The 24944-nt window shown below is 35.6% G+C and overlaps 1 protein-coding gene across 5 annotated transcripts in view; it reads right to left on the reverse strand.

Annotated features, from left to right (window-relative positions):
- The window catches only part of LOC141388578 (uncharacterized), a 179200-nt gene that overhangs the window by 62689 nt on the left and 91567 nt on the right, over window positions 1-24944 (reverse strand). For all 5 annotated transcript variants that reach the window (XR_012408894.1, XR_012408895.1, XM_073958499.1 and 2 more), the window contains exon 3: window positions 2781-3201. Coding sequence is in view for 3 of the 5 variants with exons in the window: in XM_073958499.1 (XP_073814600.1) it covers window positions 2781-3201 (421 nt within the window). In the remaining 2 variants the exon portion in view is untranslated. The remainder of the gene's footprint in view (window positions 1-2780; window positions 3202-24944) is intronic.

The following is a 24944-nucleotide window of genomic DNA, read 5'->3' on the forward strand; positions in this document are numbered from 1 at the left end:
CTCGTGCCACCGCCACCAACATCACCACCAACGACATGAAAAACAATAGCAACAACAATTGTTGTTGTTTCTGTTTTGGAGAATGTGGAGTGAATATCAACCACAATCAGACACAACAAAGAATCAATGCAACAACAACACATAACAACACCAAAACAAAAATTAAAAATACAAAAAAGATTAGATGGAGGTAGATTAACAAAAAAAAATATTTAATTTTTATTAACTTTCTTTTAACAGGTCATCACCGTAGCAGTGACACTATCGTTCCTCTTAACATTGTCAGCACAGGTTTTCAATGCTTGACCGTCAACCACCATCCAACCAACCACATCTCACTGACACAAGAAAGGTCGCACATTTTCATAGCCATAACTTCTATAGAAGCCATCGGCTATCTCACGGCATTTGTAATTAAATCACCCCTGATGACGGCCGGTAGATCGTTGAGATGATGAGATCATGCTCTTTTGCCGTAATTTATAACCGTATAATGATCACTGACAATGAGTGAGAAAAAAACAACGCTCTAGTAGCGAGAAATGCCAAATGTTTCAAGTTTTGGTGTTGGGTTGTCCTATCCATGGGGTTAAAAATATAGAAGAGTTTCAGAATTCATCAGAAAACTTCTTGAGGTTTCCAATAGACAGAAGAGGTCTTTAAAAGATAGAGAACCTCTTGAGGTCTTTTATAGATAGAGAACCTCTTGAGGACTTCATATTTTATAGCCAGAGGACATCTTGGGGTCTTTTATAAACAGAAGACGTCTTCTATAGACAAGAAAGAAGACCACTCGAGGTATTCTGAGATATTATATAGACAAGAGACTTCTCGGGTTATTTTATAGACAGAATACCGTTTAGGTCTTTTATAGAAAACCTCTTGAAGTCTTCCACAAACAAAAGAAAAACTTTTTAAGGTCTTCTATAGACTTAAGACCTACTGAGATCTCCTACAGACAGAAGACCTTTTAAGGTCTATAGACATAGAAGACCAATTGAGCTGTTCTACAGACAGAAGACCTCTTGAAGGTGTCTATAGAGTTAGGACCTACTGAGGTATTACACAGACGAACGACCTACCTCTTAAGGTCTTCTATAGACAAATTAACTTTTCATATCTTTTATACGCGGAAGACCTCTTAAGATCTTCTATAGACAAGAGAAATCTCTTGATGTCTTATACCGACACCTCATGAGATCATCTATGGACAGAAGGCGTCTTGAGGTGTTGTTTAGGCAGAATAGCTCTTGAGGTCTTCTATAGACATAGAAGAGCGATTGAGGTCTTCTATATATAGAAGACCTTTTGAGACCTCTTGATGCCTTTTGAGATCTTCTAAAGACAGAAGACATCTTGAGGTCTTCTATTGACATAGAAGACCCATTGAGGCCTTCTACAGACACACCACCTCTTGAGGTTGTCTATAGACCTCTTGAGATATTCTATAGACAAAAGAAAATCTCTTGAGGTCTTCACTAGACAGAAGACCTGCTTGGGTCTTCTATTGACAGAAGAGCTACTGAGGTCTTCTACTGACAGAAGACTTAAGACCTAGTGACTGCAGACTTAAGGCCTAGTGAGGTCTTCAACAGAGAGAAGACCTCCTGAGGTCTTCTACAGACAGACGGGTTCTTGAGGTCTTCTATAAGCAAAATACCTCTTCAGGTCTTCTATAAGCAGAAAATCTCTTCAGGTATTCTATAAGTAGAATAACTCTAAAGACTTGGAAGACCTATTCAGGTCTTCCACAGACGGAAAGCATTTGAGGTCTTCTATAGATAGAATAACTTTTGAGGATTTGAGGACAAATCCTGGGACTGGATTCTCGTTCTATGAAAATTTGAAATGAAAAATATTTTCTTTATAACATTTCTCATATGACATTTATTTCCTTTATAAAAGTTTTTATTTCACTTTTTCATAGAAACAGAATTGAGCCCCAGGACAGAGACGTTTTGATGTCTTCTATAGACAAGAGACCATTTCAGACCTTCTACAGACTGAAAAGACCTCAAGAGTGAGAAGATCTCAAAATTGTTACAAAACATCTGATAAATCTAACACACTACTCAAAACATATTTCAACAAAGTTTTCTCATGCCGTTGAATAGCCAACCACAATCCTCCCATATTCTATCACTTTAAATACATATTATATCACTTTTTTAAATGAATTAACTCGAAAATATAAAAGAACTGAACCAAGAAAAAACAAAGAATGGCAAATTATCATCTTCATTATAAAATGACAGCAATTTAGGAAGCTATTGTGCAATCAGCGTTGCCAGCAAAAGCGGCAAGCCGTCAACACAACATCATTTGTCTTGACGCTTATTTGTTTGTTAGTTGGTCTGTTGGTTGTGAGTTCGAATGACTTTTACTTTTGTTTTGTTTCGTTTTTTTTTTTTTTTTCTTTAACAAAAAGACCCTCTCTTTGGAGCTGAATTGCCATTATTTTACAAACCAAACAGAGCGTCAAGAGGAAGAAAACTCTAAACAAAGATAAATTTGTTGCATATTGTGGGCAATAGATCGGCTGGTGGGGAAGATAGACAACTCCAACACCAAGCAAACGTTACAAAATGTCAAAATCATAAACAAGCGTCTACAAAACCGAACTTTTTGCACTTATGCCGGTTAAAAGTTCATGCTAAGGAAAAAAACATAATTTAATTGTTGGCCCTGTGAAAAAGACGAAAATGATGATGGGCTCCCCCAAATGTCATTGGGAGTATATAACATACAATTACAGAAGAAGAGGAAGAGAGAGAACTTACCATTTCTTTACGCAACGTTGCTATTTGATTATCCAATTTACTGCCCGGTATCGCGGGCGGTATTTCCGAAATGGTCTCATTGCCATTTATTTCTTTTAGAGGTGTTGTCGTTGTTGTGGCTATTGTTGTAGTTTCGGTTGCGGAAGCGGAAACTGCTGATGCTGTTGATGTTGTAGTCGCCGCCATTATTAATGTTGAATTGTTCAACTTGTCACCAGTATCCTTAATGCTAATGTTATTGTTGTTGTTATTGCTATTATTATTATTAATATTATTATTTTCTTTTTGGCTTTCACTGTTTTTGGCATTCCTGGCCATTTCGGTATCCACATCACTAATGAGACCGGAATCAGAGGCAAGCATTTTATTAATGCCGCTTAAGCTTTTTGGCAATGGTGGCAAATCATTGATGGACATTATTCTGAAAAAGGAAGAAAGGAAAAATAAAAAATTAATTGCTATTTCGAGCCACACACAAGAAATTAGATATTAACTTAAACTCTTTAAATTGATATACAAATGTACGTTAGGGTTAAACCTTTTTTTTTGCAGTATTTGCAAATATCAAAAATGCCAATAAACGTGGATTTTTTAAAGAACATTTTTTCATTGGCCATCAGATTGTGGATTTTTCAAAGAATATTTTTTTAGCCATCAGACCAATAAACGTGAATTTTTCAAAGAATATATTTTTTTTGGCCATCAGACCAATAAACGTGGATTTTTCAAAGAATATTTCTTTTTGGCCATCAGAGCAATAAATGCGGATTTTTCAAAGAATATTTTTTCATTGGCCATCAGACCAATAAATGTGGATTTTTCAAAGAATATTTTTTCACTGATTATCAGACCAATAAACGTGGACTTTTTAAAGAATATTTTTTCATTGACCATCAGACCAATCAACCTGGATTTTTTAAAGAATATTTTTTCATTGGCCATCCGACCAATAAACGTGGAATTTTGAAAGACTATTTGTTCATTGGCCATTTGACCAATCACCGTGGATTTTTTAAAGAATATTTTTTCATTGGCCATCAGTCAAATATACGTGAATTTTTTAAAGAATATTTTTTCATTGGCCATGGGACCAATAAAAGTATTTTTTTAAAGAATATATTTCCATTGGCCATCAGACCAATAAACGTAGATTTTCTAAAGAATATTTTTTCATTCGCCATCAGACCAATAAACGTGGATTTTCTAAAGAATATTTTTTCATTCCCCATCAGACCAATAAACGTGGATTTTCTAAAGAATATTTTTTCATTCGCCATCAGACCAATAAACGTGGATTTTCTAAATAATATTTTTTCATTCGCCATCAGACCAATAAACGTGGATTTTCTAAAGACTATTTTTTCGTTGGCCATCAGACCAATAAACGTGGATTTTCTAAAGACTATTTTTTCGTTGGCCATCAGACCAATAAACGTGGATTTTCTAAAGACTATTTTTTCGTTGGCCATCAGACCAATAAACGTGGATTTTTTTATATTTTTTTTCATTGCCTGACCGGTTTTTCTGGCCCATCAAATTATGTGCAAAGGCGGTTGGGCTTACAACATAGACTTTATCACTAATTAAATATATATAACCAAATAATCATTTGGGACTGTTACAAACCAAATATGTAACGAAATTAAATTGGCCTCCATTCTATGCTAAAGAGGGTATAACATTTCAAACCAAAACAACAACAAAACTATTAATGTTTGATTTGTAATATTCTAGTTCTTCTTTATGGTATATTTCGAAAATCCGACATCCATGACTACTGAAACGAAGTAACCAATCATTCATAAGAATAAAGATATTATTTTTCATAGATTGCAACATCAACCCAAATTTCAAGTAAATTTATCCAACCAAGATTATGTTCTGCAACCAATCCACAACAAAAGTGGATTTACCCCACCATCGACTGCAAGTCGAGTATTATTCTACTGACATTCTATTTTATCGGTTTAATTTATTCTATGCACCACAGAAACAAAAGAAGACTAAATACGTAGTTGAATGATGACAACGTTGAAGCTGAAGAGAGTGAGAAGCCACTAAAAACAACAAAAAACCAAGAATAATGGAGAGGTACAGAACAAAAATGTCATAAATTGTAATCAATATCATGCCAGTTGAACGTGATTTCTGGGTCAGAATAACACTCGAACTTCGAAGCGTATTGCTTGCTTGCCAAATGATCAGAAGGTATGACAAACAATGGCCCAATAACTAACTAACTCTCTAACGACAACTAAATCTTATGACAGCAACCGTACACCACACCATGCAATACAACAACTGCAACAGCAAACAACAACAGCAACATCCAGCAAGAATCAACAATGACGATGGCAACGACGATGACGACGACGTCAATGACAACAACTTAAAACATGAAGCAACTCTAATTTATGTTGCAATGTTAAAATGTCGTGACGCTAATAATCAACCACAACAACAACAGTAGCAACAATAGCAGAAATATGTATACCACCATCACAATAACCCGTATAAAATATGGCAGCAGCAGCGGCGGTAGAAATCATGACATAGTGGAGTAGAGCAAGCTGGCTGCCATAGCTCGGTAACATATAGATTGGTTAAGACATTAGATTAGTTTACAAGCTCAGCTCTAGCTAACGTTCATTATGCTGTTGGGCTACCGATCCGAAAACCCCCTTCTCAGTCCAAAAAGGTGGATATTTATATGTGGAATGATTGTTGTTTGGGGCAAATTGAATAATAACCCCTGTGCCCGACCGTACTTGCATCTGTGCGAATTCCGTTTTACATATGATTGTAGTAACAATAATAACAACAATAGAAAAACTAGATTTTATTTGGTAAACCAGATTCAAAACAAATCAATGTTCATATGATATGCCACAAACGAGGATCGTATGAAAAGTAGAGGGAATTCTTGAGAAAAAACCAAAATAGTGCTAGACTTGTAAGATATTATTGCTCTTCCTTCCGGCATTCCTTTAGAACCCTTGTCATTTCCTTAGAAAATTGTTATTCTTTAAGACCCAAAGTCCGCAAAAGCGACCAGAACTTTGCGTCAGCTTCCTTAATCGAAAATAAAACTCGACTTTTAATCTTGTTTGTAATTAAAAATCTTTTTCCCAATAACATCTCCGGAGGTATAAGGGGAGACTTCCTTTATATCAATAAATCCACAACGATTATATTTTATCTGCATAATATGCGACTTTTATTTGTCTGAGGCCTAAGCGACTTAATATTATGACACCACTTTTTGAGAAGTTTTTTTATAACCAAAATACTCAGAAAATGTGGCTAGAATGCGAAAATATCATTGTTGCCTTTCCGAGAATGGAACTTAAATGTATACTTGTCAGATTTCACATCCCCGAAGGTACACGGAAGACATCTCTCATATCAATGAGTGCACCCCGATTCATATTAGCTCAATGATATGGGACCTGGTTTTTATCACCGAGTCCGAACGGCGTGTCTTACGACACCATTTATAGAGAAGTTGTACATAGCTGGAATTATTCAGGAAAGTATGATGTTTTACCCCTGCCTGGGAATCGAAATACGGAGTGCAAGACTGACATTCTTACCATTGCACCACGGTGGAATCTATGAAATATAAATTGTTCATTAGTATTTTACCACGACCATCTGAAAAAAGAATACCCTGCCTGGGAATCGAAATACGGAGTGCAAGACTGACATTCTTACCACTGCACCACGGTGGAATCTATGAAATATAAATTGTTCATTAGTATTTTACCACGACCATCTGAAAGAAGAATACCGCTAATCTATGATGATATTATATTGACGCTGCGATGTCACCTTAAAATCAGCGTGGAGAGGAAGCACTTGTCAATTAATTTAACTCAACGCCAACGTTGAAATGTAAGTAACTGCAGTATTTAAAAGCATGAACTCTTAGCCTCTGGCCAGGAACTGGCTACTAGCCAATTATGTGCAGTTAGCACTGGAAACAGTGCGGAATAAAAAGGGCGTGTGCCTAAAAAATTAATTTTAAAAAATTTAAAAAAAAAACTTTCGTGACTCACGTGACCCGAAACACGACTTTTTTGAAAAGGCACAACACGCGAACATGTCTAGTTCTGAATCACTTCATCAGCAAAACACAAAGAAGCAACTACTCAAAGATGGAGAACCCATGAATGTCAAGATATGCAAGAAACACTGACCATAATGTTTTTTTTTCTTTGAATTTGCATGTACTAGCACGGCGATTTAAACGTTTGTGTATACGTGTATGTTTCGTGCGTGTTACAATTTTACAATAAAAGCACTAGCACTCACGGCAAAAACATTTTTCAGCACATGTGCCCCGAAACACGACTTTTTTGAAATGGCACGACAAGACATGCGCCCATGTCTAGTTCTGAATCATTTTATCAGCAAATCACAAAAAAGCAACGACTCTGTCCGTCCCAAAAGATGAAGTCCGACGTTCGAAAAGCCCTGTGCCAAAGGATAAAGTTCATTATAGGCAAGATTGCCACGAACGCTGCCATCGGCAAAATGCACGAAAGACATATGGCAGACAAGCATGCATATACTAAAATTACTTAAGATTATAAGAAAGCCAAAAGCTCACAAATCGAAGAACGTCCATCTACCTCCAAAAGAGAACATTTCTGAACTGAGGCCATAAAGATTGATTAGAGGAAGAAAATAAAGCGCAACTCAATTGTCTCTTCAACTACACAATGGCCGTTCAACGAAGGCGTTAGGGACAAACCAACGGCACTGTGCACGAACAGAATGAAGCGGACAACCTCACATAATCTAAAATCCAAAATCTCAGAAATTGACGAACGTCCGTTCATTTACCTCCAAGCGAGAACATTCCTGGACAAGGTCATAAAGCTAGCTAAGAGGAAGAAACTAAAGCACAACTCAACTACCCCTTCAACAACAAAACGACCCTTCAAAGAAGTCATTTAGGACAACCTGATGATTCCCGTGTCCAACGACAAGAACGAAAAACTGTCCCGTATCGCCAGTGCGGAATAGCGTAAATTGTTGTGTGAACAAGATATGAAATATGTTTTTATAAACGTAGATTCTCCTGTGCCTTATGTCGACCATGTGAGGTACATACATCGTTGTTACAAATGGAGTTCTCAAAAGGAAAATACTCTGCATTCAACCAAGATGTAATGACAGGAAAAAAAGACTACTAACAACAACGTCGAACCCCACATCACAATGCTAAGTCATAATGGACGGGGAGTTGTAAAATAAATGAGAACCGAAAATATCAGTTAATGAATTCATCACAAGGTAATGCGATAGCGGTGGTGGTTCCTATGTACGACCACTATTGCTAGTACGCTATCATTACGTCCATAAAAAACTACATCAGCCTGAAGCTGATCGCGGTTTTTACCCGCACTGGTGTATTTCTGAAACAATCAATTTCGATGACTACGTAAATTGTGATGAACATGTCCAGTGTTATGTTGTGGTGTTATACTCACTGATGACTAAAATTCTTATGGATTAAATAATATAACTTATATATTTTTAGACTTGAAATAATTTATTCTACTATACACCGATTTGTTTTTTGACGATTATGTTCTGAGATGAGATTTTTGTAACTACCCTTTCGTAACTGCCTTTCCCGCATAACTGCCTCAATTTGTTGGAATTTTATGAAAGGTAGTTAACCGGAGTGCAGTGTATCTTCCAATGGGCGAGTATTCAGTAATCACCACTGAGCCACCCAACCACAACAGCATGGCTATAGAGATTGGAGAACATAAGGAATTGGCATAAGGGAGGCCAAAGATGAATGAAGAAAAAATAATGCTTAAGGTCGTGCAGATGAATCTAAAGCACTCTAGAGTCGCATCAGATTACCTTCGGATTCTTCTGGTCGAGGGGGATATAGACATAGGATTGCGAAAACCAAGAAAAGGGATTGGATAACAGAGGCTACAAAACCGTATACCTGAAGCATTGTAGTAAGCCTAGATCGTGTATTAACAATTAGACACCACAAATGCTTTCTTATGTCTGCAGTTTAGCACAGCGGACTTTACCGTGGCAAGAGTGGAACTGGAGAAAAGTAAGCAGTTCCATATCGCCTCTTGCGATATGGCCCACTCGAGAGAAGATCCACCAAGTTAGGTCTGATGTAAATGAGGGTCATTCATTCTAACAACACCATCATGACTGGCTGCGATGCTAATGGAAGACATACCTTATAGGCCAGCACTGAAACTAACGAGTGGGAAGTTCTAACCCAGTTTTTATATTTCCAAAAATCAACGTCAATGTTTTCCCAATTCCAAAAGAAAGAACTGAATATGGGTTTGAAACATAAACTTCTACACAACGATGATGATAATACGGCAGTTATGGCTGTATCCATTCTAGAAAAATCCTTTTTTACAGTTTTTAAATTATAATGCCATGAACGTCAGATCTCTCAACTCTACATTAAGAGTCAACAACAGAAAAAAAACATTCCTGGATTGGATTCTGTGGATCGCTATATAGCACGAAAGATAAAGTTATGGCAAAAGGCCAATCAAATCCCACTTATATAAAGAGAAATAAAAGCACCTGGTCAGAAAACTCTTTCGAATCTCTTGAAATACTTCTTACGATGCACTTCCCGGTTCATCGAAAAACAAGCAAATATTAGCATAAATAAAAAGCTGGAAAACTGATTGTGTTATCTGTCGAGCAAACAAAAAACAAAATAAATATAAAAAGAAGAAAATATCTCTATCCGTTCCAAAGTTACAGAATTTTGATCAGGAAAAGACGATGCTGAACGACTATGCGGCGATCCTAGCATTAAAATCAAACACAGTCACATCAAAGCTGGTGAACGAATGAAAATACGGACTTGCTAAGTTATGACCTCCGGCTAGAGTAGTTCTTACACAGGTCATAAGGCACTTGTTAGTAACAAAAAAGCCGACAAAAAAACAGAACAGGATTGTCCTCTATTGTCTCCCAAATGCGTCAGTCACAACACCAATGGGAGTAGTTAAAAAGGATATCTTCAAAAGTTACTGATTAGCTAAAATCGCCAGAACCTGGTTGTTGTTATAGCAGCATGAAACCTACGTAGAAGCATCGTTTTGATGCTGGGTTGGCAACCGCTGGCCGAAACACTATGGTTTCGGGTCAAACTGGTACGTAAGTACCCGGCGCACAGTGGTTCAGAATCGTTTTTTCCTGGTCAAAATTCTGTAACTTTTGAACGGATAGAGATATATTCATAATTTTTTGTTAGACAGATAACACAATCAGCTTTCAGACGAATTATAAGCGGTAAAGTTCGGTCAGGTAGTTGCAGAGAAATTCAAGGTCAAAGTTAAACTTTTGAGTTTTTTAACTATTTTTCATCAAAATATGAGTGTTTTTGGGGTTTTTATATCTTCCTATGCATTAAAGATGGTCAAACACCAACAAATAAACAAAATAATTATCAAAAAAATTTAAAAAAAAATTCGAAAAAAAAATTTTTCAAAAATTTGTAAAAAAAATTTACAAAAAAAATTTAATTTTTTTCAAAAATTAAAAAAATTCTCCTTGGGTTTTAATAAAACTTATATAACTCGTATAAAAACTCATATACTCAAAAAAGTTGTAATTTGTGTCAAAAAACTGTAATTCATATGGAAACAGTATAGAAAAACACACATTTTTACCCATGTAATTTCAATAAATTGAAAAAAGTGTTAAACGGACTGAACGGGACGGGTACAAAAGTATATATGGGCTGGAAGAGGAGACTTTCGGGCATCTTTTTGTGAAAACAGAACTTTGTTTCATGTTGTTCCACAAAAGTTCTAGTCCACTAAATTTGGAATTTCATAAAATTTAGTACCCGAGGAAAAATAAAATAGATCATGTTGTGTAAACGCGACGGTAATTTACTAAAACGATTTTTAAAGGCCACAATCCTACCTACCTTACAAAAAACAATAAACACAATAACTGTTATAGTTTCAGAGAAATAGCTTCGTCTTTCTCCAGAAATTTGCAAAAATTACGTATTTCCCAAAAAATGGGGAAAATGCTCGTCTTTAGGGGCACGCCACGCCCACACCCTCCAATATTTGGGCCTAATTTTTTGGTTTCCTTAGTTTGAATATGTTTACTATCGAATCCCATATAGAAATTAAATATCTTTGACAAAACAAAATTTTGATTTTTGGCCAGGAAAATTGATTCCTGAACCATTGTGCGGCGCCGCTGGACTGGGCTAATGGTTGTTGTAGCAGCATAGAAACCTACGTAGAAGCTTAGGTTTGATGCTGGATCAATCCGCTACGAAAGAACCCGCTGCCGTGGAATTGGGGCTGGCTTTTGGTAACCATGCTAAGCGGCAAATATTTATTTAAGATTAGATAAAATGATCCTAAAAAACCCTCCCGTACAAAATGGTTAAAAAATAGAAAACTCATTCCCAAGTGGATTGTGCGGAAGGCATTTTTATAGAATCACCTTATCAAAATATTATACAGGGATACGAAGTTGTTCGTACCCTCACCAGTGCAACGAAGATTTAAAGCTCATGGACGTGCTTGTTGGATTCATATTTTTCCTGATTTTCACTTTCTCCCGGAAAACTCTCGAAGAGTTTTACAAAGTATGTGGGGATATATCGACAGTTGCACTTAAATTCCAAACAATTCTTATAACACCCTCCTTAAAAATATGTTCATGCAAATGCAAACTACTTGCAGATATTTCTTAGCTATGGATCAGGTTGATTTCAAACTAAATTTCAATATTTACATTAAGAAGTGTTTATTAACATTGGAGTGAGTGTAAAATTCAAAGAAATAGAATAATAATAAATACCATGGCGTGATATTCGTGCTTCAATCTGCAACACCACTCGTTCATACTTATATTCTAGTGGTGGTGTAGTGAATATTACGTTTTAAATATTTCCATGTACACCGTTGTTTTTATTGACTTCTTTGCAAATTTCAATCTCAGAGTCTGTGATGGTGTCTGGTGTTCGGGCAAACAACGTTGTACATCTTTGAACTTTTACAAGGTCTTCCTGCTAAAACAAACACAGTAATAAAAAGACGCATCAGCAAATTTCAATTTTTTGAAATAAACAAAACTGCTTATTGCAAGTTTTTTTCACATAGTCTGTCCGCAATTGGCATTTTTGGATCAGTTTTATTTCTAAAAACAACACCCACACAATATCTATAAAGTTTCAATTAACTTGAATTGTTTTGGACACTTGACTTTAGCCAAAATAAAGAGAAAAAACACAACAATGATGCAATGTTTGTTCCGTTGTTTAACTTGAAAATTCAGCTCAACGCCGTTGGTGCATTGTCCAGAAATTATTATTGAAACAACAACTTGTAGACGTGTGTTGAGATGAAAATATTTGTACAACATTGACTGGTAGTTTATTATAATTTATTTTCATTTTAAATGTATGAAATGTATTTCGGTTTATGAATAAAATAAATGAATAAAATGAATGAATGTAATAAGACTGCAAAAAACTACAACAGAGGCGAGGCGAGGTCGTTCATTTGACATAAAAAATCCTTAAAGTAATTTTAACTCAACATGAATGTAACGATTTAAAATCAATTTATTTCATTTTAATTATTTGAACTCAAACTACGGTTTTTTGATTTTTACCTTCAACTAAAACTCTATTTTTATACCCTACGGTAAGGGCTATGTCTTTGTGCATTTCTATGTAACTTGCACAGTTTAAGTCGATTTAAACATGTTCGAATGTATTGTCCAATTCAGATGAAGAAAATTTGTTGTACCCATACTGAGAACCCTATTGCTTTTGGACTTGGTTCAGATTGAATATGTAGCTCTCTCATACATTTCGGCCCAATTTTGTACAATTCATTCGATAAAGAACCTATATCAGTCCAATTTTGATGACGGAATTTGGAATTTTCGGTGCAGCTTTGGATGTAGCTCCCAACAACCCATTTCTCCACGAACGTAACAAAGGGTTTCGTGGATTCCACCGGAGCCTTCGGTAGAGTATAACAATGCAATCGTTTGTATTCGGTAATCAAATTTGTCGCAGTGTGGCAGCGAAACAAAAACATTTTTTTTTTTTTTTTGATTGGGAGATCCAATAATTTTTTCCATTTGACCCAAAAGCCTTATATATGAAAATTTATGACGATCGGTTAACTATAACCCGTGCCCCCTGACAGTTCCATAGTACTTTGATTGGGACCAAAGGCGAATTTTCAGAATTTTCAAAAGATAAAAAAAAAATCAGAAGATGAAAAATTCATTGTTGTTTCTAAACAACGAATCCTTCAGAAATTTATGAAAATTGGTCCAGATTTTGAGATTGCTCTAATATGTATATATTATAGGTAATTTGGTCCCTATAATATACCTAATATTAAAATCCGAGTCGATTTTTTCCAAACTTAGAACTTTTCTTACCAACTTTTTTCACGAGTGGAATATGTAAATATCCGCCACTAAATCTACGGACACACTATTCCCCACATGGATGGCAGAGGTGAGAACAGAGTTCAATGTCATGGTCGATGGTAGCAGTATTCCGACCACAAACAACCACAAAATTCTAGAGGTCACAAGTCCCTAGCCTAGCAGCACTTGGAGAGCAGATAAAGAAACCTTGTTGACACCACATAACGCGATAGGTCAGTTTGCGGTAAGCTATACCGCGTCAGTTTGGTCTGTGAATATAAGTGCAATGTGATGGAAAAATATTTAAACCTGGCAGAAACCTGAAAACTACAACAGGGTGCCTCTTCATGTCTGCAGTGGACCATCTACATAAGGAGGCAACGATTCTTTCACTACAGCAACACAATGGCATGCTTTCGTTGCAGTATTTGCTTCGATATTACCATAAGAACCATATTAATCAACATATGGTGGATAGGATCCCCACCCAGGAGGGATCTTCATGATCTAGAAAGAGAGGTCCGGGGTTACAGGGGAGAACCCCTAAATCAATAAGCCTATCAAGCAGGTATAAAGAGCATTCACACAGATGCAGTAGCAGATCCATAAATAACTATCGTGTTAATGCGGTCCGCGGAGAACATCCCCATCTATCGCAGCTGAGGAGAGTCAGAGTAGTTTTGGCTCAACTACGCTCAGGATGGTGCAGCCGTACAAGTCAAGGATCAAAGACACTGTGCAAAACATTTGCCCACAAACTGCGTCTTTTCAACTGCCCTGTCAAGCGTTTTCATGCTTAATATGGCTCTGGGTCTATCTCCAGTTCTAGTAATGTGACTGTTTCAATGGGATGTAACCACAAATCTACTAGAGTTAGTTGAGCTCTAGTAGATTTTTGGTTACATCCCATCGAAACAGCCACATTCCTAGAACTGGAGATAGACCCAGAGCCATATTAAGAATGAAAACGAGCATGCAAACATATTAAATACTGCTACAACAACAATGTTACTACACAAACACACAAATCGGAATAAATAATTTATTTTTTCCACTCGATTTCAATTTTAGAGCAAAGTCTGTTTGAAAATTGTGACTCCCACTTATATTTTCAAGAAGGAGTACTCGCGAGCGCTGTCATTTAAAACAAAATATTGGGGAGTAAACTTCTTGCAAAACTCGTATTCTCCGATTACTCCCATTCCCGACTAAAATTGGAGCTCTGGTCGTAGTGTTTCATCCAGATGTGGTTCATGTTCTGCCCAATGCTTCCGGTACCTCCCACATGAAATTTCAAAATCTTTTAATTTTTTTTTTTGCAAACAATTGTATTTTTACACCTGGGTTGACTGTTCCCGTACGGAGGTTTCGGATTTCTATTTAACACAGAAACACAGAGTTAAGACTATAAACCTTGTCTTATATAGACTCTTGTCTTCTGTCTCTCACTGATATTCGATTTTTTGTACTTCACGTCTTAAGACACAACTTCTAGAGAAGTTATTCATTGTTAAAATACTCAGGAAATGTCCCCAACATTGCGCTGAGGGAATTTTACAACGCCGCAAATTTTGATGTTTTGGTCAGGAATTCAACAGCAGACTTTCTGCTGAGTCGTAACAGATGGTACATGTATTACATGGTTAATTGTTTTGGCTGTCATTTTATTAGCGAAATTATACCATGTTATTGATGTTCATTAAAATACTATTATTTAAAGTATTTAATTTTCATCTTCCCCTTAGAAATATCGCTGTGAATTTATAAGTGATTGAAGGTCATAGGAATTGTCATATTTTGCGGGTGGTGATTAGCATTGTTTCTTTTACGCCAATATAAGTTCGTTATTTAATGATAGTCCCAAAATAACACAGGTGTTGCTAAATGCAGAGGTGTTTAACATTGTCCATTTTTCTGACAACAATATCTGCAATTCATTAACAAGTAGTACTTTCTTAAGTGTCCAATATTAAATTAATTCTATGTCCAATAGAACACTATTTCGTTGTTTCTGAATTTTTTCGTGAAAACATTTTTTTTTCAAAAATCATTTTTTTGCTTTTCTGTAAATTTGTCACAAAATAAAATATTTCTTAAAAATTATAAATAGTTTTGAGAACATTCGGGCTTCTTCACATTTATTAATATGTTTAGACTGTTGTTCGTATTATTCGAAAGCACCATGAACTTGATAATGACGATTTAACTTAATCACAAAAATGTTCACTTCTAACAAGAGAAACACTTTTAAAGAAATGTTTTCGCGCCATCTTTTCTTTCTATTGCGTGTTCATTAGTCGTCTATTAAATAAACACTTTTATTATTACAAAAAAACAAAAACACTAGAAATTCCTCCTTTGTGTTTATTGCCATACATGGACGACGATTGTTTTACGCGATTTGTGTCATTTTCTGTTCACCGTATAGAAGAAGTAACATTCACTCACCTGTTCTGGCCAATTTCCCCGTACCAGAACAAAATATTGATACTAATTAACAGAGTAAGACATATTATAAAGTAATTATAATATTTTCAAATTTCGTTGAAGTCAAACAAATGAATGAAATAAAATTGAAATATTTTATTAAAGATAAACGCACCCGGAACTCAAATAATAACACTGAAAATACAGGCAATATCGGTCAAGACATCGAACCAACAAAGGCTATTTCTTGAGAGAGAACATGTCGAATGTTAACAATAAACTAAAAGAAAATATACTAACAAAATAAAAACATATTTTGGCAAAAAAAGTTTTTTTTTTTATTTCGATCATTTTTGTTTTTGGGTTAATATAATGGGCAAGAAACGTGTGAATGCCTTCATATACACTCGCACCCATTATGAAGAGAGTATAAAACAGGGTGTCAACGACAAAATAGAAGCGTATTGGACAGTGTAACATGACAGGCTAAAAATCTTGTTGTTTTATTTGAACAAAATAAAGTTGTGTTAACAAGTAATATACTCGTAGTTCCGCAGGTGAGAAAGGTTCATGCTTTAACACCATTTATAGCCTATTCAAACAACAACAAGGACAAATTAAAATAAAAACACAGTGGTTCAACTTTATTTAGGCGTTTGTGGAGTACGTAACATAAACAGTGGCCCTGTTTTTTTCGCTGACAGACAGAATTCACACAGTCTACACTGGCTAAAATTACTGCATATACTCCTTTCCCTTCGGGGATGTTGTGGGAATATACATATGTATGTGTGTATGTACTCTGTTCCAGAAACTGCAAAATTTTTGAAATTTTTGTAATTTTATTCTTTAGAAATTTGTAAAAAATAGTAGATTAGATTCGAAAATCTAATAAGCATAGCGAGAAATAGAGATATATTTTCCTATTTTGTTAATAATTTATAAAAAACATAAATATGTAATTTTTTTGACAATTGTAATATGATCGCTAACATTCGAAAATCGAATAAGCAATAAAGAAGAAGAAGAAGTAGATTCTGGAACAAAGCAATTGCAACAAGGACTACAGGTACGTGAGATGTATGAAGGAGAGGCCCTAAGTATTGGGTCATTTCGAGGGTAATATCTCAGGAAGTATGGTCTTGCACTATCAGAAAACTATATAAATAAAAATCAAATGAAGTTCGTTGGTAATGACATCAGATGAGAACGTCATTAAAATTCATTACGAAGGGCCAGCAACGCGGACCGGGGTCTCTTAGTAACAAAATATATAATGTTGTAGTCAAGGTTACAATGACTACAGACTATTAAAAGTTTCTCCCGCCATAGTCCATCATTGAATTGGATATAATTTTGGAGTCATTCCTTTCAATTGTTATCGTTTAAAAATATACATTTTATTTGATCACCGTAAGATTTGTTTGATCCTTTGGGCCATTATGCCAGGAAGCATGGGTATGTTCACGAAAAATATTATAGGTATTCGTAGTTGTGATCAGAAGCACTCGGACTTACACCGATGAAAATTGCAAAACAATCTATGAACATTCCTTAAACTGAACTTAAGCAAAGTTTTGAACTTCTGTAGGGAAAGTGACAGAATTCGTTGTCCGATATAGACCTTCTTGGAACTTGATGTACGTTTGAGAGAAATATTACGATGAGCAAATGTTGGACCAATGTCAATCACTCCCTTTGATTATCGTGACCACCAGTCATTTGAGCTGGTCAGGCTATTTAAAGCTTTTGGTCCATTACGTCTGGAAGCATGAACTTGATCACGAAACATGTTATGTCGCTGTAAACAGGACCAAACGGTGTTCCTATGCTACACATTTTAAAAAGATCCTCGAACAGTCCTCTAATTTAGACTTTCTTCAATCTTTATATGCGATTGGAAAAAATGTACGAAGTGTAAAGTTTCGGCCCAATTTACTATTTCGGCCCCGATTTTTTTTCCTTGCATTACTAGTTATTTTATACTCAATTCGTACTCGTGCACGTCATTTTAGTTTGTGTATCAAATAGGAATCACGAGGACAGCGTGATACAAAACAGGTAAAAATGTATCAGTCAGCTGTGCCGACAGAGAAATACCCACAGCCTCGGATCTACAGAATGAAGTAAATATAATACTTTTGACGTCTATAGGGGTTTATTGAGATTTTGGTTCAAATTCTAGGGAAGTATAAACTTGCCCCCAACAAAATTGTACCGTCGTAACTTGGGACGCATACACAACATGTTGTCAAAAATTTAAAAAGGAACCGAGACGAATCCTGCACTAAACTTTCTAAACTTTGTGTGGTCCGATGTTTCAGCAAAATTCGTAAAGATTTGCTACCAAAAAAAAATCGTCGTCCCGTAAGAAGCACTTAATGTTAAACTGAAAATTTTCCAAATTTTGTGTGGGAGGTACACGAAGTATTTAGTTCATATTCAAACCTGATCTTTGCCTGGAAGTAATATTACATTATGCGAAGTTATGACCAAATCGGTTACTCCTTTCGAGAGATATCGTGCGCACAATTTTAGCGAAAGTATTTGAACTTTTGTGGGGTGAGGAGTGGACAGATATGGCCGGACGGTTGATAGGTTCGAAAGTTATCGCGTGTACTACACATCCAAGCAAAGATAAGGACGGACATGGCTAAATCAACTCCAAACGGATTTCGTCCAATCCGTAACAAACGTGTTGCAAAGGACATTGCACTTGTGCGACAATTTTTTTAAATTTTCAAACCTGATCTATGTCTGGAAGACATCTTAGGAGAAATACATGTTGGACCTAATGCACAATTTTAACGAAAGATGTTGAACTTTTGTAGGAGGGGTACCAGTGGGAGTGGACCGATATGGCCCATCTTCGAACTTGATATATGTTTGGGCAGAATACAGACGAAGTTTTAGACCAAATCGGTTGATCCGTTCGAAGGTAATCACGTGCTCCTGCCAACCAGAAAGACAGATTGGCTCCAAATTGTCTGAATCAGACTTCGTTCAACACATGTGGGGTCTAAAGCATTTTTCCGTTGAGACAGATTTTATACCCTCCACCATAAGGCGGAGGGTTTGTAACACATCGAAATATTCGTTGTAGACCCTATAAAGTATCATATCAAGAATATATAGATCAGCATACGTACGTCCGTGTGTCTGTGAAATCCAGATACAGCTCGCATTATTTAAGATAGAGCTTTATAATTTGGAATAGAAAATTCTTTTGCTCCTAAAATGTTTGGTATTGAAAGTATCGGTTCACGTTATGATACAGCCTCCATAGGTAAGGTTTTAGCCACCAAAATGACTGACATTTCGTATGTTGTCTTCGTTGTAGGTAAAAACATTTCTACAGAAAATTTTAGGCAGGTTCTCGTTTTGATATAGCTCCCCCAAAGAACGGTACATTCCGATTCTGGGAATTTTTAAGGTTTTAGCCAAAAAACTTTGCCGCAGAAAATGATCGATATAGGTCTAATTTTGATGTACCCTCCATAGAACAGCGCCGCCCTATTTTCGGAAGTTATCTGATCAAAGTGTATATACCCAGCATACCAAATGTCGGATGTCCGACACATGTGGACAATTTCGGAAGCAAAATCGAATTTTTGATATATCCCCCATAGAACACTGCAGCCCGATTTTTGGAAGATATCTTATCAAACTGTATATACCCAGCAAACCAAATGTCGGATGTCCGACACATATGAACAATTTCGGAAGCAAAATCGTTCAGATTTCGTTCCGATTTCTATACAATTTTTCGTAGGGGAATGCGCTCCGATTTCGGAGAGAATGTCGGAAGTAAATTTCCCTTCGAATATACCAATGTTTTTCTTCCGATTTCGGTAAGAATTCGGATCGACATGTCGGAAACAAATTTCCCTTCGCACAACAAACACCTCTGGTATATATCTAACAGCAAGGGGTTGGTATCATTGTAGTTTGTTGTCAAAAAACAAAATGGTTGGTTATAAAATTCGCATATACAAATTTTAAATATAAATGCAACATATAATTCAAGCTAGTGCTGATAGACTCAACATATTCGTACACAAAGTTTACATTGTTCTAATATAACTACAAAATGATAACAGCAGTGAAAATCATGAGAAACGTTTGAAATTACAATCTTCAAATAAAAAACATAACAAAGAAAAATGGATCAATAAAAAAGAGGCGTCAGAGAAACTTCTTCTTCTTCGATATTCACATGACATTATTCCGAAATTGTTCAGAAATCTTTACGAAGATTTGGAAGGTACCATAAAAAACATAACAAAGAAAAATTATCAACAAAAATGAGGCGTCTCCTTCGATATTCATACGACATTATTCCGAAATTGTTCAGAAATCTTTACGAAGAATTGGAATGTACCTCTGATATTCATACGACATTATTCCGAAATCGTTTAGAAATATGTACGAAAATTAGAAGGAAGAAAAAATTGGCCTTCCGGATTTCATAAGGATTTTCTTCCAATTTCGTTCCGAATTCTGCCCGAAATCCGATTTGTTTTCGACATTTCGTTCCGACCACTTCATACAACTTTCGTTAAGATATCGTTACGATTTCGGATCGGACGTAGCGTTTGAACTTTAGCCTAAAGGTTGAGTGTATAAGTAAGCATGATATCATCATCAAAATTGTTTGTATTATTAAAAACAAACAAGTAACAGCCAATTTATACATACAATTAAGTTAAAAACTTTAAAACTTCTAAAATCGGACGATATCGTTAAATTAAATCAAAACGCGGACCCATATCCATATTTTCTTGTACGGAAATTTTCTGACCACTATGAACATAAAAGCAAATTACAGCTTATCTTTAAAATACCTCAAATCGGCGATATCGTCGCAAGGGCGATTGACATGTGTTCACAATTTTTGGAAAGGCTACGAAAATGTGGACGTTCAAATTGACATACTAACCCATTATTTTAACAAGCGCATACCACCACAAATAATTAGTTATTTCTTTGATCACTAAAAGTCATAGGTGGCCAAAAAATAACAACTTATTTCTGGTGACATGCCCTTTTTGGGAGTCACCGTGGGCTAGTGGTAAGCATTTCAGTAATGCCAATAGAAACTTCTCTACAAGTGGTGTCGTAAGACACGCCCTTCGGACTCGACAATAAAAAAGTAGGTCCCATATCATTGAGCCAATATGAATCGGCGTGCACACACTGATATGAGAGAAGTCTGGGTTAGCAGGCCGATTTGTTATGAGTTGTTTTGCTGGGTATTTACCAAAGAATATGATAAAATATAACCAGCCTAACCTAATTTTTCTAGTCTAATAACTGTTATACAAATTAATTTTTATGTAAAATTTTGAACTATAAAATAAAAAAAAAAACTAAAAAACTTTACTTCTAATTCTGACCACCGAGCAAACACCCTGTATTGGCTATGGTATTTATAGAATAAATACACGTTTCCTCTTTTCGACATGCTGACAATGCGGCGATTTTTGTTGTTGCTGCTGAGAAATGCCATGCCATGTCGTCGTTGTTGCGTTTATTAAGCACATTGAAATGATTAAGAACAACAACGACAACAGCAATATAAAGGGAAAATCATTTTCAAAGATGAAAACTTTGTGTGTTGTTTTCAATGCTCGCGCTTTTCCGCGTCATCATCGTTGGTGTCGACGTTATGACTTTTCTCATAAAAACGACCAAAACATTTTCTCTCATGACTGTTTCAGTTCTCTGTTTTGAGTTGTAAATAAGGTTAAAGTTGCCACATTTTTCAACCAAATAAAGTGTAAATTCCCCAAAATTTTGAAGAAGTAACGGATTATCTGTGCATATAGTTGTTATAGAATGCATATATAACTAGACATCGATTTTGAAAATTCGGTCATAAAAAGTTGCTTAATTTAATTAAATATTCTTACAATTTCGCTATATTCATTGTCTGTAACATTCTTCTAGTTAGAAAATTTTACTCCTGTGCACATTTGGCCACAAATATCGGAATAAGCAAATAAAAATGGATCTTTTCTTGTAGAACAAAGAATTAGCAGCGTGTTTCCTAGCATCTGAATTATTGATGTGACGAATTTATGATATTTGTATCATATATAGGTTCCCATACATTTTGAATAAATTTTTGAGTGCTGTAGGTGTCGCTAACTTAAACACTATCGCGCGAAATTCTCATTTCGTGCTCTGGCAACACCATCTGAATAGGAAACAAAATAAATATAAAGAAATTCTCAGAATAAAAAATATACAACAAGCGAACCTAAAATCAAATACAAAATAATAACACGACATTTGTCCATAAACAAAAACGAATAAAACAGTGGTGGGTCAAATATCCAATATGAAACGAATGGGCATAAATTCCTTGTGGGAGAACAAATGACAATCTGTTTAGGGCTCTCTTTGTTTTTATCGATAAGGTTGCTTATGTACAGTGCTGTTCAAAACATTTTCAAACTGAAAATATTTTATATTTTCAAAGATTATTAAGGTTTTTACAATTTATTAAAGAATATGTAAATCACCAACATGGGCAACTCCTAGGTACCAATACCAACTACATACCTTATTTCTGATGTAATTTTCGTATTAATTGGTCTTACATTAGGTTTGATCGAAACTAGTGTGCAATAATCTTTAATCTCTTGAACCAACTTTAAATGGAAGGTGCTTAAACCTGGGAAGTTTTTGCGGATTTTTTAAATAAATCTCGGTCAAAGTTCATATTTTAGGGTTTTTAGGTTTTCACGATTTTGCTTGGAAACCGCAAGTCCTATGGAAATGGGATAGGAGAAAATGTTGTAGCAGTGAAAATTCTCTACAACATTGATATTTTCGTAGGTTTTACCGTTTCTAAGATATAGAAGTACAAATTGGGACAATGCACTAACTGTATCGCCTTCTTATGGAACAAAGTCATGTACGGTGAGCCTTAACTAACTTTAAATTAAAACCGCTTACACTGGGGAAGTTATTGCGGATTCTGAAACAAGGATCATAGATGAGAAAAATCCAAAATCAAGAAAAAATCGCTGGAGGTAGTTTTAAATAAATCGCGGTCAAATTTCACATTTTCAGGTTTATTATAGGATAGGTTTTTAGGATTTTGCTTGAAAACCAAAGGTTCTATCGAAACGGGGCTAAAGAAAATGTTGTAGCTGTGTAGAGGACTGACCTTTACGATTTGTTCGTAGGTTTTACCATATTTGAGATAGAGAAAGTTTGCATGAAAACGGCAAGTCTTATCGAAATTGGACTAGAGAAAATCTTATAGATGTGCAAATTCTCTACAAGATTGGCTTTTGTTATTTTTTCCTAGGTAATACCATTTTTTAGAAATGTGATTTTATGTTGGGAAATTGTAGACATGGCATTGACTGTATCAGTGAATTGTCCCAATTTGAACTTCTATATCTCAGAAACTGTAAAACCTACGAACGTGTCATAAAAGTCAATCTTGTAGAGAATTTTAACGGCTACAACATTTTCTTTAGTTCCATTTTGATAATTCTTGCGGTATCCAAGCAAAATCGTGAAAACCTAAAAAACCTTTAAAATGTCAACTTGAATCGCGATTTATTATCTTTCTCATCTATGAACATTGTAAACTCTCCAGGTGTAAGCACCTTCCATTTAAAGTTGGTTCAAGAGCACCGTGAATAAGTATAAAATATTCCATATTTGAAAGCCCAAAACTTGCCCAGATATATATAAAATTTGAAGGTAGCATTCCAGTTGCAAAAGTTTTGAGCGACACTGTATGCGACTGGCACATATGACCTTTACCATTATGAAAAATAAACAATTTTACTAGAAATTAATAAATTTATAACAAAGTAGTGTATAATAATAAAAAGATACTGCAATGATATTTCGATGATATTGCAAATTTATGTTAGTTTTGAAACGTCTATCCCGCTACAACAACACCAAATGGTGACGCAGTGTATTATAGCTGGCCTGAAAGTAGAGATAAGTTTTTCTGACATCTCGCCTCAAGGCTTACTCTCGGTGTATAAATGACTGGCGACAATTAGGATAAAAGCTTATTATATGGTATAGAATTTATACCATTTAAGAATAATAAGACAGCAAGAGGTGACGCGTACTAGCACCATCTGGCAAGAGGGAAGCTTGTTCAAAAAAGGCTTGTGTCTACGTGACTTGAACCGGGTGTTGCATTGATAGTAAATCAGAGAACTAAAGACTATGTCTCCAGATTACCTCCGATGGATGAAAAAATTGCGATGATGTGTATAAAATGCATGTGGCGATCGAACGAGAACATAAGCTATCTCTATATCTCAGCTGTCCTATTATCGAAATGGAATAATACACTCTGTGACACGAAAAAAATAACCGTAATCTGAGAACAATACATTTTGCTGTTCAGATATTGTCAGATTAATCATATAAACATGCAATCAACCCCTGGATCCTTGTTCTATGAATATTAGAAATTAAAAACATTTTCTTTATACATACATATTTATTTTTTTGTCATTTATTTAATTTATATTTTTTTTTTCATTTCACATTTTCATAGAAACAGAATCGAGCCCCAGGATAGATCAACTTTTTGTAGCAGCCAAAGAACGCATCTTATTGCGGCGGCGGTTCGAAAACTATACATTGAAAATTGGCGAACATATAAGTACACTACACTGCACTCTTTGGAAGCGCAATGATAATATGAAGCCGTCACCCTTCAAACCGCCGCAAAATGTATGTTTGGTCGTTAAGCTACTGAAAGGAAGAATGCGGCAAACGGGGCAACTCTGCTGTAAGTAGAAACTGGGAAAATATTGGGAGAAAAGGAGAGAAGCGCATTTTCAAAAGGAAATAATGTGAAAAAGAAAGAATTAAAAATAATTAGTCTCTACAAGTTCTCTTCTTGTCTAATGTGGATTTGGAGAAGGTGGTATAGTTGACGTTGGTTAGGCCACCAATCCCATTTTTGTTTAAATAGGGTTCCTGGACAAAGGCGATATCAACTTTCTGAGGGCAAGTAGAAGCTTAGCCGCTTTGCAGTGATGCAGGTTGATCTGCATATTGCGAAACAGTTGCTGCTTGCGCTCTTTTACTGCTTTTGAGCAACACGGAACCTATCCATCTTATCCCGAAATACAGTTTGCCCTAACGAATTTTTAAATACTACCGGCCGTGTGTATCTATTGCAGAGCTGCTCTTCTTTGCAAAAGATAGTATACTCAGCGATCCCTCTGAGTTGCCCTTGCAATTGCTTTTCTCCCTCACGTACACTATGCGTGGACAAAAACAAACAAACAAAAA

Source organism: Musca autumnalis, unplaced genomic scaffold, assembly GCF_047663935.1.
Source record: "Musca autumnalis isolate F117 unplaced genomic scaffold, ASM4766393v1 scaffold_1, whole genome shotgun sequence".
Lineage (NCBI taxonomy): Eukaryota > Metazoa > Arthropoda > Insecta > Diptera > Muscidae > Musca > Musca autumnalis.